Below are 13,831 nucleotides of genomic sequence, written 5' to 3' on the forward strand. Positions count from 1 at the left end.
TTTAAAGGTTTACAACAATAAGTTTTTTCCATTTTCATTTTTAATTGGCTCTTTTTTTTTTTTCATAAAGAAGATATACTCAACTTTGCATATCTTCAAAACAATACTCACAATATCTAAATAATCTGATTCAAGTTTACTTTTAGAGTATAGATTTACCTGAAATATCTTATTTTTGCTTCTAAAATGGTCGGGATTATTATTATTTTTATCAATTAAGCGACTATTCTTGACATCCCAAGCTTCAGGCCTTGTGTTTTAGCCCCACTTCTCTTTTAATATTATTAATCAGTCACATCTGTTTATTCCTACGTAATTTAATGTTACGGGACAACTTTTGTGAGGTGGCAATTTGTGTGAAATGTTTGAGAATGAGCACCGGTGGTTACCATGGAGCTGCAGCAGATTGGCTTCTGTCAGAAATGTAAATGTGCCGTGAATAAGACACAAGCTTAAAGAGCGTGACTCATCCACAGGCATCTCCAGCGATAACAACCAACGGACGTAGCAACCAACGGCCTCTACGTCCAGCATGTTCATTAGCGCCAGGGTTCAGGGAGGTGGGAGCTAGAGCCCTCGTAAAGCCTGAGAGTAGAAGCAAATACAAGAGCTGAAGTGAAACATTTTGGAGCTAAAAGTGTTGGTGGGTCACAGGTGTAAAAGTGTGGGCAGTGTGTTTTGTTGTGTGTGTTTGTGAAATCATATTTTGCAATCACAGGTTTTTAGATTTAGCATAACAGATCTGTTCATGTGGCTGCACAGAGCATTCTGGTTCAGGGTTTAAGATAAGGTTATTCCAAGATGGTGGACGCACTCTCCAAAACTTGATACTATTTAATAGTACGCTACTCATGTTAGATCACTTAATACCGCCACAAAACAAGGCATTTATTTGATTATTTGATAATAAGGGCAGCAACTGACGAATACTTTAGTACTTGTCAGCGATTATTTTTTTGACTAGTCAAACAATTGGTCACATGGTGACTGAAGGCTTCTAGTTAGAGAATCAAGGGTATTCTTTATGAAAATGTCATCTTTTTAAAATTGTATTTTGATTGATACAATTGACAAATACGATAACGACTATTTTAATAGTTGACTACCTGTAGTCACAATTATCGAAATGTTGTATTTAACATTGTTTTGATGAGGCTCCACACCTTTAATAAGACTTGGAACATTAATATTAGATGCTTGAATTTTTCAAATTTTACAGTAAAAAGCACTACTTTGTTTGGACCAACTTAGCAGGAAGCCAGAGGGACAACAAAAGTTGGTCTTAGAGCCACATTTGGCCCCCAGGCCGTAGTTTGGACATGCCTGTGTTAAGGTTTAATTTATTGGCCGCCGTGAATGTGTTTTCTGCATTTGACCCATCTCTCATGCCACTTGGGAAACCTCACCTCTGGGCAGCTGTCGTACAGGAGGACCTCAGCTGGAGGAGTTTACCTCCTGCATGTTTTACATTGATATTTTGTAAGTGCAAAATGTGAGACTTTTGACATTGCAATACTGTTTCCCATTATTCCTACCCATAACTGGTTCTAAAAACATGCTTAATCTGTTACCTTTAACATAATAATATGTGAAACATGTCATCTTAAAGATGCATTATGTAACTTTTCTGGTTGAGGATGTCTGTATGGAGCTAGTATTTTTGCCTGAAACTTATCTATATAATATTTAGTGTATGTAGTCTTTAGTAACCATATTATTTCTTTAAAAACATTGAAAAACGTGCTGCCCGGTGGTCGAGAGGTTATGGCACAGTTCAATTCCCGACTCTGACAGTTTACTGCATGTCCTCCCTTCTCTCTCCTCCATTTCACTCAGTGCTTTCCTCTCAATAAAACCTACAGGGCACAAAATCTTAAAACAATAAAAACATTGCGAGCACCTCTCCACAGATCTGACCAGTAACTTCGCCCCGGTTGTATGCGTCCCCTGCTCGTCTCCATAAGTATAATGCACTGTCTCTAAGCAGGAGGCGGACCCCGCACCAGAAAGGTTACACATTGCGCCTTCAAACAAAAACAACACGAAACTGCTCACCCAACGCACCAACATGACCCCATGACCTCTTGAGCTGCCCCAAAGGTCAGAGGTGAACTACAACTATTCACTGTCATTTCTAACTGTCATTCACAAACCGTGATTGACTCCACAATCAATTAGCGCACCAGTGACGTCACAATGTTCCGGAGTGCGCCTTTAATCGGGACTACACGCGACCACACGCGCAGGCGGGAAACGTCACGGCGCAGGAGGAGCGTTGACTTGCCGCGTGCGTCGCTTTGAGAGAGACAGTGGAAAAAAGCGGTCGTCTCCGTTGTAGTGGACACGGACACGGGAGTGTTGCGTTACTGTGACGAGACGCGGTCACTGAAGACGAGCCACGGCGGCGGACACCGACGGGGATTGTCCGCCAAAAACGACCGAGGAGCGGGCAGATGTTTTACGTAACTGCCGGTGATCCACGCGCACGTCCATTCAACCCGCAGGAGCGCAGAGGAGAGGGGCGGGGGTCCGAGCGCCACCAACTTGCCCTGTCTTCGGACGGACACATGGCTCTATTCAAATAACATTGAATTAAAAGCAACGAGGGTGGTACAAAAAGAGACGGTGAACGTGGTGGGACGTGGAGGGGACGCTCGAGCTCACATAAAAACTGCAATAACGCCATAATAATTCATCAGCACATAGGGATGGACATGGCAGCAGGCACTGACATAATTACAACCCCCGAATGCCAGTACAGTACGCTGACTTTTATTGAATCCATGCCTGGCTTCGATGAAAACGTGGGACATTCTCCAAATAAGTGGGACAGACACAGGGGCCTAGCTGTTAAACGACCGTGCGGGACAACCTCACGTCGACACATGAGCCACTGTCCTCCACGTTTGTCTCAATAGATCGTATAGTTTAGCCGGATTTGAGCCTCAAACAAAAGACAAATAGAACAAAAAAATCATCTCATCTTTGCCAAATAGTCAAACAACAACCGCCACCTTTCACCTGGTGTTGGGTCTTCTCCATGGCAGCGTCGCACAGGCAGGACGAGTGTTAAAGAACTTGACAGTGCGCAGAAAATAGCCGGCTTTGCGGTCACCCTTTTTTTTTGCGCCGGATCTCCAAATGAATTCAACGTGACGTCAATAAGACGTAAAAAGAAAAGTTTAGGCGGAGTTTGTACGTCTCGCCGTCCCGTGAAACCCGTTTTATCACAGCTCTTGTAACGTAAACTCACCCGAGGAGCTGGACATCCCGGAGCGACCACCCCCCTCCAAAAAAACAACACAGCACCCAAAATTATTCCTTTCCACGTTTTTGCTGCTGTTCTAACCGTTTCGTGAGGTTTCTTTTTACCTTTTTAGTCAAGGCAACGGTGGTATGGAGCCATTTCTGCGCCTGACTGTCCTCCCGCAGTTTAGACTTTTCAGCAGCCGAGTGACGGCGGAGACCGAGGCTGACGACTGTACGCGCTGGAACCGGCCTCTGATTGGCCGAGAAGCCTTACGTAAGCGCCACTCACCTCCACAAGTCCCGCCCTTTACGCCGTTGCCGCAGAAACGAACGTAAACATCAGAGTAATCGTCGTTCATTGATGAAAAAAAGAAAGAAGCTGCATTGTGAGGCTTTAGAGGAAGGTGAGGATGAATTGAGGGGGAAAAGCGACTATAAATGATAACAATTATATATAAAAAAAATACATATATATGTGTAATAAAGGAAAAAAAAACACCTTTACTGATTGCTGATAATACTATAGGTGGAAGAATAAATGCTAAAGAATAAAGTCTAAAGAATAAAGTCTGGCGGTAATGTAACGCTTCACTTGGATACCAACCGCCATAAAACAACAACAACATACTATATTGTCTTTTCTACCTAACAGTCTAAAAACAAGCTGAGCATTATCATAAAAAAAGGAATGTATAATAATTAAAGAAGGGCAATAAATTACATTTTTACCTCCACATTTCAATATTACTTGATTGATTGCCTGTTCCTTCATACAAACCCATCAAAGTATCACGCACCAGCTTTCCGAGAGTGGCAGCTCTTCAAAATGTCTAATTTGACCTTGTTTTCTGCCATTCCACACAAGCAGCCATCGATGCTAGAGCACTCAACATACAAAAGGCTATGAGTCATAACATCAAATATCTGCAGTATAATACTTCATCCGGATAACGCATCCAAGCCCCTGAAGTATGTCTAAATATAGCATTGTTCTAAGCCTCGGCAGTGATGTACCATAATGTAAAACAGCTAATAACGTCGCAACCCGGATTTGACATGGAAGACATCAGTTCATGTATGTAATCATCTTTTATTATCTCATACTCTCAAAACAAACAGTTCAGTTACACTTGGATGTGACATGTTGTTGAGCCGACCGATTAGCTTAAGTACTGGTGATTGAAAATGACCATGGCAATAACAATTTGTGCACTCATACAAGACATTTTAGTTTCAGCAAGTGAGGCAACTCATGTTAATTTTATAGTGGCAGGTAATTGCTATTTTTTAAACAGAATGTGCTTTGGGTGAGTTATATTTTCAGTGATAATAAATAATACCAAGACGTTCCTCTCGGCATCATCCTTTAACAGCAATCATTTTGTTATTTCTTTGTCAACTTGTACAACACATTTAATAACATAAACATTCATTAAATAACCTTTAAAACATCTCTAATTACTTATTCAACGTATTCATTCCCCCCCCAAATAATACCTGTGCTTGATATAAGATGTTTTGGCATGGAAGGAGCTCTCATGTTTGGATTCTCGAGCCAATTTTCAGCGTTACAAGTTGTAATCAATAAATTAGACAAAGAAAAAAAGCAGTTACCTTACACTGAGACTTCAAATATGCAACCATCACAGCTTTTCCAATAAAACACATCAAACACAAAGCAATAAAAATAACAAAATAACATGCATAATTCACACAGTCTACATCGACACACATAATACATTTTCACTCCGCACAGCAGTTTAGACGTTAAAAGTGGTCCAGATTCCAGGATGTTATTGGCTGTGCTACGATGATAATACTTTCGACTAACCGACTGTGGACTACATATTTGACCTCTGTAGTGTCAGTATATTAAACTGGAATAAATCTATAATTCAAGTATTTCAGTAGTGATACATTTAGTGTGATCGTTATAGATGGAGTTAAGTATATTAATGTACAATACCTCTATAATTGCGGACGACCATGGTTTAACTTAATCCAAACGGCAATACGTTTATGTACATCATTTTTGATTTCTGGTCCATTTTTGCAACTAATATTAAAATAAATAATATGAATGCAAGGACTGATGATCTGTCTCTATATAAAATCAACTATAAACTCTTTTTCTAAAGCTTTAATTCTGCTCTTTGGTCGTTCAGTCTCCCTTTAGCCCTCACTTCATCCTTCCACCTATAGATTCGATCCAGGAAATAAAATAATGCCCTGATCCTCGTGCCATGTAATAATAAAAATGAAAAAAACAGGAGATATTGTGATTTTTTGATGAAGATACAAAATCCAAATCGCGATCTGTCCCTTAGAAAATCGTGATGATGATGAGTAGTTCGATATATATCATCCACCCGTACAATACATGTACCATCCCCTCTTTGTACGCGTCCAAAGTCAAATCTGCCCTATTTTAATGCTAAATTAAAAACGTCAAAGTTGAGCTTGTCCTGTGATTTTTCCTCATCACAAATATTCATGCTCTTTCCATTAATTTGTTGTTGTTGTTAACTAGTAGCTAATTTATCATTGGCTTACACTTTTAATATAATTCCCTGTCCTCCACTAAACATAAAGTAATATGAAAACGAAAAAAAAAAGACCTTAAAAACTTTGCATATGCAGCTGCAAACTAAAGACTTAGTGTGTAGTCTAAAGATAGCTCAGTGATTTCCAAGCAGCACAGTGAATATTTAATTTTGCGGACTGACCTATTGGCTGTTAGTTTCCATCGTGGTGAGACAGTTAAGAACCCTCGTCTCTGTTCTGAACCGTGCGAAAAGAAAAACAAGAATGCGGGCGGCCTTGTACACAAGAAGCACAACACCAGCTTTTTCCACATTATAACGCAAGAAACTATAGTCCGAAACGTTTTTGATGATGCTTATAATGTCCACGGTGCAATTTCCCCCCATCCTCCATCTGCTTGTCTGTCTCCGTTCCGATTCGCCCGGAACGTTCCACAGTATAGCTATAAGTGCACCTATCTCCACGGAAACGAGCCGGAGAAGCTGCCAGGCCAAGTTACAGGCCAGATCTGTGGCGAGGCGAGCCTTCCCACAGTTAGAATTCAGTGTTTTAAAGGTATTTATAATGCTAAAATATCTGTAAAAGGATAAATGCAAGATAGATAAGTTCAATGGAATACTGCGGAACATTCCAGGCAAAGCAATAACATTTCCATGGAGACGTGCAAGAGGCAGACTCCCCCAACAGCAAGGTTAGTGCACCTTTTAACATTCCTGTGCGCTGGTCGAAGTAGCTCAGCAACAAAAAGGTGTTTGTGAAGGGTTTCGCTGAATAGTTTGCCACTTTGTAGAAACATCATATCATAGAAAAGTAATAATATGCAAACGTATCCTGTAAAAGCGACTCATTTTCTGCGGGAAGCCGTGAAATAAGCAGCTAATAGCACAGCATTAACAGACAAAGCAGAGGACAAAGAATGGAAACCGGCCCTCGCGTATTCATTACAGAGAGATTGTCTTTCAGTCTCCCGCGTCGTGTCGTGTGCGGTTTGTTCGGCCCGTTTGCGTCACAACTCCTCAGTCCGGTCGCAGTGGTGTGGCAGTAGCAGAAGTGAAGCCAGTAGGGGGCGGCGCACGCAGAGCAGCCGCCGCCGCCGCTGCCGCCAGGGTTAATGCAACGCAGTAGGGTCGCTTCTCAGACAGTCAAGAGCGTTATGACTTTACCCCAGCTTTCCTAATCTACCTGCTTGATCTTTTACTTTTTGTCAAATCTACGTGTGTTTGTGTCTTTTTTCTGATTTCCAAACAGTCTAGAAGCTTTGGTTATTACGGCACTCCCAAATTTAACCCTTCTCGCCTCTGCATGTGCAATTTTATGTGGCAAGAACAAAGCAGAAATTCACAAAACTATCGCACTATTTTAGCTAATGTCCCACTTTAGGCCGATACCCATATAAATTAATCTAGGCCAAAACACTTTCCAGACCACTTTTCCAGACAGTGCCTTTGTCAATTACTATATCTTTGTCCAAAAATAGCCCGCCGCCGCCGCTGCCAGTTTACCAGTTCTTTTCCGTCTTCGCCGCGGTTTTACTTGTTTTTGGGCACTACCAGGATCTCGTCGCCGTCGTGGATGCTGTAGGAGTGGAGGCCGCGCGTCTTGTACTTCATCTCCTCCGGACCGAAGGCACTGTTCTTGTCGATGTAGTAAATTCTCATGCCGTTCGCAGAGAGCTGTACCACTTTGGCGAGCTGCTTCTTCAGCTCCGCCACCGTCTGGTCCAAGCGGATGTTCAGCTGTTAGGGAAATAACAGGGTATTAAACCTAAAATGAGCCCCCAAAGAGAGACCCCAAGACATTCAGACTGATTCACAACATTTTTAAAAGGATTACAATAGATCGAACATAAGGATTTGTTGATATCTAATTTTACGCTTGATTTATTAAAGATTTGAGTTTACAGTACTTACTAAAATATTTAAATCCTCTCTGTAAATGTGTATCAATATGTCAAAAATATGACACTTAAATCAGGCTCATCCCATTTTTCCCTGACTTGTCCCAAATATGTCCAATACTAAAACATTACATGATGGAAAACATGTGGTACAGTTTTCCTCACATTTATTACATTAAATAGAGTAGAAGTTACAAATTGATCTCTACATTTAAGATTTTGTCTTGCCTTAAATTATGCCATTTCCTCCATAATCATATGACATACTGGCAACAATTGTAACAACACTATACAGCAGAAAGCTTTGTTGTAAGTACTACAAATAGAATGAATGCTACCGTGTTTGCTGGGATTTATGCATCTATAGTTTTTACTTTTCAATGAGTATTACATTTCTGAACAATGGCTTCTGTTTAGAGTAATATGATCAACACAGAACTGAGATGTTTCAAGAGTTATGTGACCCAACAACACAACTATGGAGCCATTATAAAGTTCAACAATTAAAAAGAAGCTGTAGATGTTTTCAAACTTGTGGCAGCTGCTGAAAACAAAAAGTAAGTTTTAATTTGGCCTTGACTTGACGACGCCCACCTGCTCCACCTTCTCATCACAGTGCACCTCCACCTGAGCGCGACAGCGGGGTCGGAGGTCAACCTCAGCCAGCGGCTCCAGCTTCCCGTACTTAGTGACCAGACAATGGTATCTACGGCGAGAGCACAGGCTTTGGTGACAGAACAAACTATGAACTATAATTAACACACACTACGTTTACATGTACGCCAGGAGAACCGGACAAGTGGATTAGCCCAATTTAAACTGATTTTTCAAAATGCACGCAAACCCGGGAAGTACGGTGTGTAAGTATAAGTAAGCAGCCGTGATTTGAATATCAACCATCAGAAAAACACATCTGGAGAAGTGGGTTTGAGGTCGTACTGATGCTGCATTTAACAGAGCAGTCCAGTTAAGGCAAGAGCAGACTATCGAGGCGTTCAACTACACGAGGTAAGAAACAAGACAGGAAGATATTAGGGTTTGATCTTTCACTTTTTGATCGCTTTAGATCCGTGGAGGACAAAAAAACGCCTACTTATGTTTAAAAAGTGAAACTGTTTGTCTGAGCTGCAGAGAGCAAATAACTTGTCTGAAAATCAAATGCTCAACATAAATGAGATGTTGTTTATCAGCGCTTGCCCCCGAACGGTTTGGTGTTTTGTTAACGTTCAAGTTAATGTTTGACATTATATTTTGTCACAATTAGGGTAAGGTTAGGCTTTGGATTAGGGTTAGGTTTAAGAACAGTTAATTTGGTTTAGTTTTGGGCCTCCTAACGCTAAGTTTACATAGGCATTGTTCAAAACAAGCGTATTTCAGATGTAACTCTACAGAAATAGAAAGAAGAAGACGGGGCATCTTCATAAGAGTGCAGGCTCCGGGTCTGAATCTGCAGACTTGACTCGGTTTGGGAGCAAAAGTGAATTGAGTTTGGTGGTTTGGCGCACTCCGAGTTCCCTGCGCTTGTAAACGTAGCGACGGTGGTGCGGACCGGACACTGGGCTTGTACCTGCAGGGCGGCTCTTCCTCGGGGCGGTCCACGTAGTAACGGATAAAGAACCTCTCTGCATCTTCCCTCTCGCTGTCAGTGACCACACTGCCGTTCAGCGTCGAAATGGCCGGCAACCTGAAGAGGACGACAAACTATGGTGAACTCTGCTTTCACGATTGCACAATAGATTTCATGTGATGTACAGTATTTATGTTTGTAATTTGAAGTCATTAATCAGATGACAATACTTTTCAGGAGGGAGGGTCATTGCACTTCTGCTCACTCATGTATGTTTCCAACACTTCTACATAACAGTTTAAAGGGGAGAAGAAAATGCATTTTTACTCTTTGTACTTGCAAACACAGGTGCGACCATGGGATCAACAGCATATTTACACGTTTTTCATGTATTTGTGAAGCCAGAACGTTACTGAGAGTTGGACTCACTGTGCGATCATGAGGCTACGCCGCTCTGCGTTGGTGTACGTCTGTAATAGAGGAATTCCTTGAAGTCGAACCTCCTCCAGCTTTGGGAAGAAATTCAGTTTCTCTATGTCCTCCCAACGGTTAAGACCTGCAAAGATGGATGAGCTGCTTTCACATTTTAAGGTAAAATAAGGTTGTGTGTTCAATTTGTCAAATATTTGAATCCACGTAACCATTTACTGTGATAAAGGAAGATGAAACATATCTTAAACGTGCACTATGAAAGTTTTCTGTTACTTATTTAGATCCATGGAGAAACAGAGTGGCGCCAAAAGGTCCAAAGTTACAATGCATGAATTTCAATGTAGGATGCAATTAAAAATGCAAGATAAATAAGGTGAATTCCACAGTGCGTAACAATCCAGGCAAAGCAATAACCTCTCCATGGAAATAAGCAAGTTGCGGACCCTACACCAGAAAACTTTTGATCGTTCGTATAGATTATCAGGTGAATATGTTTTGCAGGGTTGTTGAAAGTGAACGAACAATCAGTCAACTTTAGTTTGGAACAATAACGTGCTCAGTGATGCTATTTATATTGATCAAGGCATTTCCACATGTCTGCTCCTGCCTCTGCGTTAAAAATAGATGTCCACAGATACAGAACATAGATCGTTTCAATGCAAACCGCTGTCAATGTGCAGGAAAGGACTAAAATAGCAGGGGGAAAAAACATCCAAATTGCTAATGGTGTCATAATCTTTTCAGTGTCATAATCTCACAAAAAAGGACGAGCCGCTCTCATTTGTTCTTATAGATTAAAGTTACAGTATAGACATTGAAGAGATACGTACTGTACGAACAAAAGAGGCTGTATATTTATTTTGTGAACTGTCTTATATCTTATTTTATTGAACCTTTAATGGTTTTCTCTCATAGGGACTGGTATTAAATATGACTTTTTTTTCAGGGACCTGGTAAAGGGGCCTGGGGCAGGAACAAAAGCACCAAATGCACCCAACACTCTTGTATTACTCATGTTTGCTACGTCAACTGGTTTAATTTAGCTCTATTTCTTCAAAGTAGTCAGAATATTGTCGTATACTGTTAAACAACAACAAAATAGATTCAATTATATTATATTTTCTGGCACAAAAGGGTGCACAGCCGGGGTATGGGTCCTGGCTCTGTGGTTGGAGACCTCTGCCTTATAGTGAACAGTGTTATGCAAAGTTTAATACTGTGGTCGTTCTTTCCACATACTCCTCTCCATTTATCCGAGCATGGGACTGGCGCCACCATCTACTGGCATTTGACCCCCAGTGTCCATAACATGACACCAGCTAACACCAGCGTTACGTCCACACGTCTGACCTGAGTTGTGCAGGTTGATGCTGCGCAGATTTGGGAAAAGCCGCTGGAGAATGTCTTTGCTGTCCTGAATGGAGGCTAAGTTGTTGTTGGCCATGACCAGAGTGTCCAGGCTGGGGAACATGGAGCCGATCTTGCGGACCTCGGCCCAGTCGTGGAGACTGTTGTCGGTGATGTGGAGCAGGCGCAGGGACGTGCAGGGGACGCGGGGGGCATGCACGCAGCTGAACTCGTTAAGGCACAGGAACAACTCTTCCAGGCTGCGGAGGGACAAGGGACGAGGGGGTCACAGGTCAGGGCAAAATACATTTCATAAAGAGACAAATAGATTTATAAGGGAGGGCACAGGTCAAATCTATTTCATAAGGGGGCTAACAAATTAAATGGCCAGAAGAGTAATTATAGTGACACATGTAGGTTCAAGAAAGACCTAAGTGATCCCCAAGGAGGTCATTCAAGTCTGACAATCCTGAGCCATTAAAAGTAAAAAGTAGTGTTATTTCTTTGTGAATCTGTACAAAAGGTTTGCCTGGCCAGTAACACTAGACATTTTCCATACACAATCAGAAAGTAAAAGAAAGTGTATTGCTCAGGTTAACAGAAAGTACAACTTACACCACCACTACTACTGGCACGGCTGTTTAGGTGTACAATCACAGTATCAATTGAGTCATCTTTTTCTTTGCAAACTGCAACTAGATTAACCAAACTAAGTAATAATTTGAAAAAGAGCACCCGTCATATGCACTTTCTACATATTGTATATCTTACTCAGGCAGCTCCTGTGTGAGCAGCAGCACAGTGTCCCAGGACACTCGGGTGTTGTTGAGCACCAGCCGCCTGACTCCGGCGAAGGCCTCGACGCACCGAGGGTCCAGAGAGACTCCTGCCAGAGGGTTGGAGCTCAGGTTCAGGAATTCCAGGTTAGGAATGTTGGATACTATTTTACTGATCTAAATAAGACGGATACAGAGATGATTATTCAATTCAAACAAAACTTGTGAAAGCTCTTTGTGTCAATAGGTGCACCTCATGCCAGTCCTGCAGATTGTTGTGGGACAAGTCCAGCTCCATCACATGAGCACAGAAAGCAGCAATCTCCGCCTGGTGTCCGGCTCGACTGATGCCACAGCCGTTCAACACCAGCACACTCGGCAAGTTAAGGCGGTCTGCAGAATTATCAAGTTGGAAGCAACAAATAGTTACCCGATTATAGATAAGACAATGCGGTATGTTTTATTGAATATACATCGGGTACATAAGTGAATAACCTTTCATAGGGGAGCCTTGAGGGGTGGTTATCACGACCACTCCCACCCCGGGACCTCGGCGATAAGGAAAGTTCTCGGGGCTGTACTTTTCGCTGAGCACCTCCACAAAAGAGCGGCCGCCTGTGTACTCAGGTGACTCCATGGCTCTGCCCCTGAGCTCTGTGGCTAATTAGAGTAAAAATGTGTTCACAATCAGTGGTGGAAAGTAACAAACATAAAGCTAAAACATGTTTTACTTCACCACATTTGAGAACAGGTCCTGTATCTGTAGTTTCTACTCCACAACATTTTAGAACTAGACAGAAAAGTAAAACGTACTTTCTGTATGGGTTTTGGGCAGGGGTGGGCAATTATTTTCGTCCGAGGGCCATATTCAAATCCAGGCAAGTAGCGAGAGGGCCGGCCCGCGATCATTGGTGTGAAAAAAAAAAAAATCAAAAAGATAAAATATCAAATAAAATATCACTTTTCTGTCAAATATAGGCTATTGAATCTATTATTTAATTCATTTCACATCATATTTATTAAGGATACAAGTGCAAACAGATGCCTAAGGGCAAAAAAGAAAAAAATATATATATATATTTTTATATTGTTTGGCGGGCCGGATTATAAAGGGCCACACAAGTGGCCCGTTTGTCGTAGTTTGCCCACCTCTGGTTTAGGGACTATTTTTAGCACATTCACTGTGACATCCTGACTAAGGGTTTTGATTTCAAGTCCTGGCTTTGGGCAAACAAATATATACATATAATACAAGTCTAGAATTTTGATTGGACAATTCTTTATCAAGATCACAATATTTTTACTCTTGAATAGTTAGACATAATAGAAAAATGTGTGTGAAATACTAATAGTAACATTATAAACATGTACTTCAATACTTTTACTTAAGTAGATCTTTAAATGTGCCACTCTTAGTTTGACTGTTTTTGTACAAAACTGAATACTTCTTCCTCCACGTCCACCACAAATACAATTCTAATGATGGATTTAAAGTTTTAGGTAGAAACATTCATCCGTATCTATATATGCTGTATGACATTTCTTTCTATAACATTTAATAGTTTCAGATTTAGCTACGCTGATTTGCTTCCATCTTGCATGTCATAATTTATGTCAATATGGTTAATCAAAGCAAGTGTTAAACTTCAGCCTTTTTGGTCAGTAAAATACAGCTATGCGTTGTTTATGTTGTTTTTTTTGACCATGCTAAGTACACAATCCTGGCTCTCTCCGTATATTCAAAAGTATTGGAGAGGCATGTTTTCTTGGCTGGGATGGCGAACCTAACACAAAGCACTAAATGAGATTATGGCAAAACATACAAAGTGTACAAAAAGCTTCATCCCATAATGTAAAAAGTAACTGCTAAGCGATATCTATGAGCAGTAGATCTTGTACTAACTGTATTGACAGAAACAAGTGCCTTACCTAAAGAGATTGTCCTTCAACCACAGTGACCACTTAATTTATCTTGTTCCTTCTCAAATCGGCCTGGAAATTAAAAGGTTGCGTACATTA

General features: G+C 41.2%; 2 protein-coding genes across 3 annotated transcripts in view; both read right to left on the bottom strand.

Moving 5' to 3' along the window:
• Positions 1-3,445, bottom strand: part of usp2a (ubiquitin specific peptidase 2a) — a 46,270-nt gene extending 42,825 nt beyond the window's left edge. The window contains exon 1 of the mRNA XM_072454710.1: positions 3,373-3,445. The gene's annotated coding sequence lies outside the window, so the exon portion shown is untranslated. The remainder of the gene's footprint in view (positions 1-3,372) is intronic.
• Positions 3,446-4,345: 900 nt separating this feature from the next.
• On the bottom strand, positions 4,346-13,831 carry tbcela (tubulin folding cofactor E-like a). Of its 2 annotated transcripts, none has more exons than XM_072454746.1 (9): positions 13,742-13,831; positions 12,308-12,472; positions 12,066-12,205; positions 11,808-11,989; positions 11,040-11,296; positions 9,687-9,813; positions 9,258-9,374; positions 8,285-8,396; positions 4,346-7,529 (listed from the first exon to the last, which is right to left on the bottom strand). In XM_072454746.1, exons 2-9 carry the CDS (start codon positions 12,447-12,449, stop codon positions 7,323-7,325), a joined length of 1,284 nt encoding a protein of 427 aa, XP_072310847.1. In that variant the 5' UTR covers positions 12,450-12,472; positions 13,742-13,831; the 3' UTR covers positions 4,346-7,322. The 2 variants fall into 2 exon arrangements, with proteins under 2 accessions (XP_072310847.1, XP_072310855.1); XM_072454754.1 differs by having other exon boundaries at positions 12,308-12,466; positions 13,742-13,814.

Source organism: Eucyclogobius newberryi, unplaced genomic scaffold (assembly GCF_026437365.1).
Source record: "Eucyclogobius newberryi isolate DKJ021-1_F unplaced genomic scaffold, fEucNew1.0.hap1 SCAF_10, whole genome shotgun sequence".
Lineage (NCBI taxonomy): Eukaryota > Metazoa > Chordata > Actinopteri > Gobiiformes > Gobiidae > Eucyclogobius > Eucyclogobius newberryi.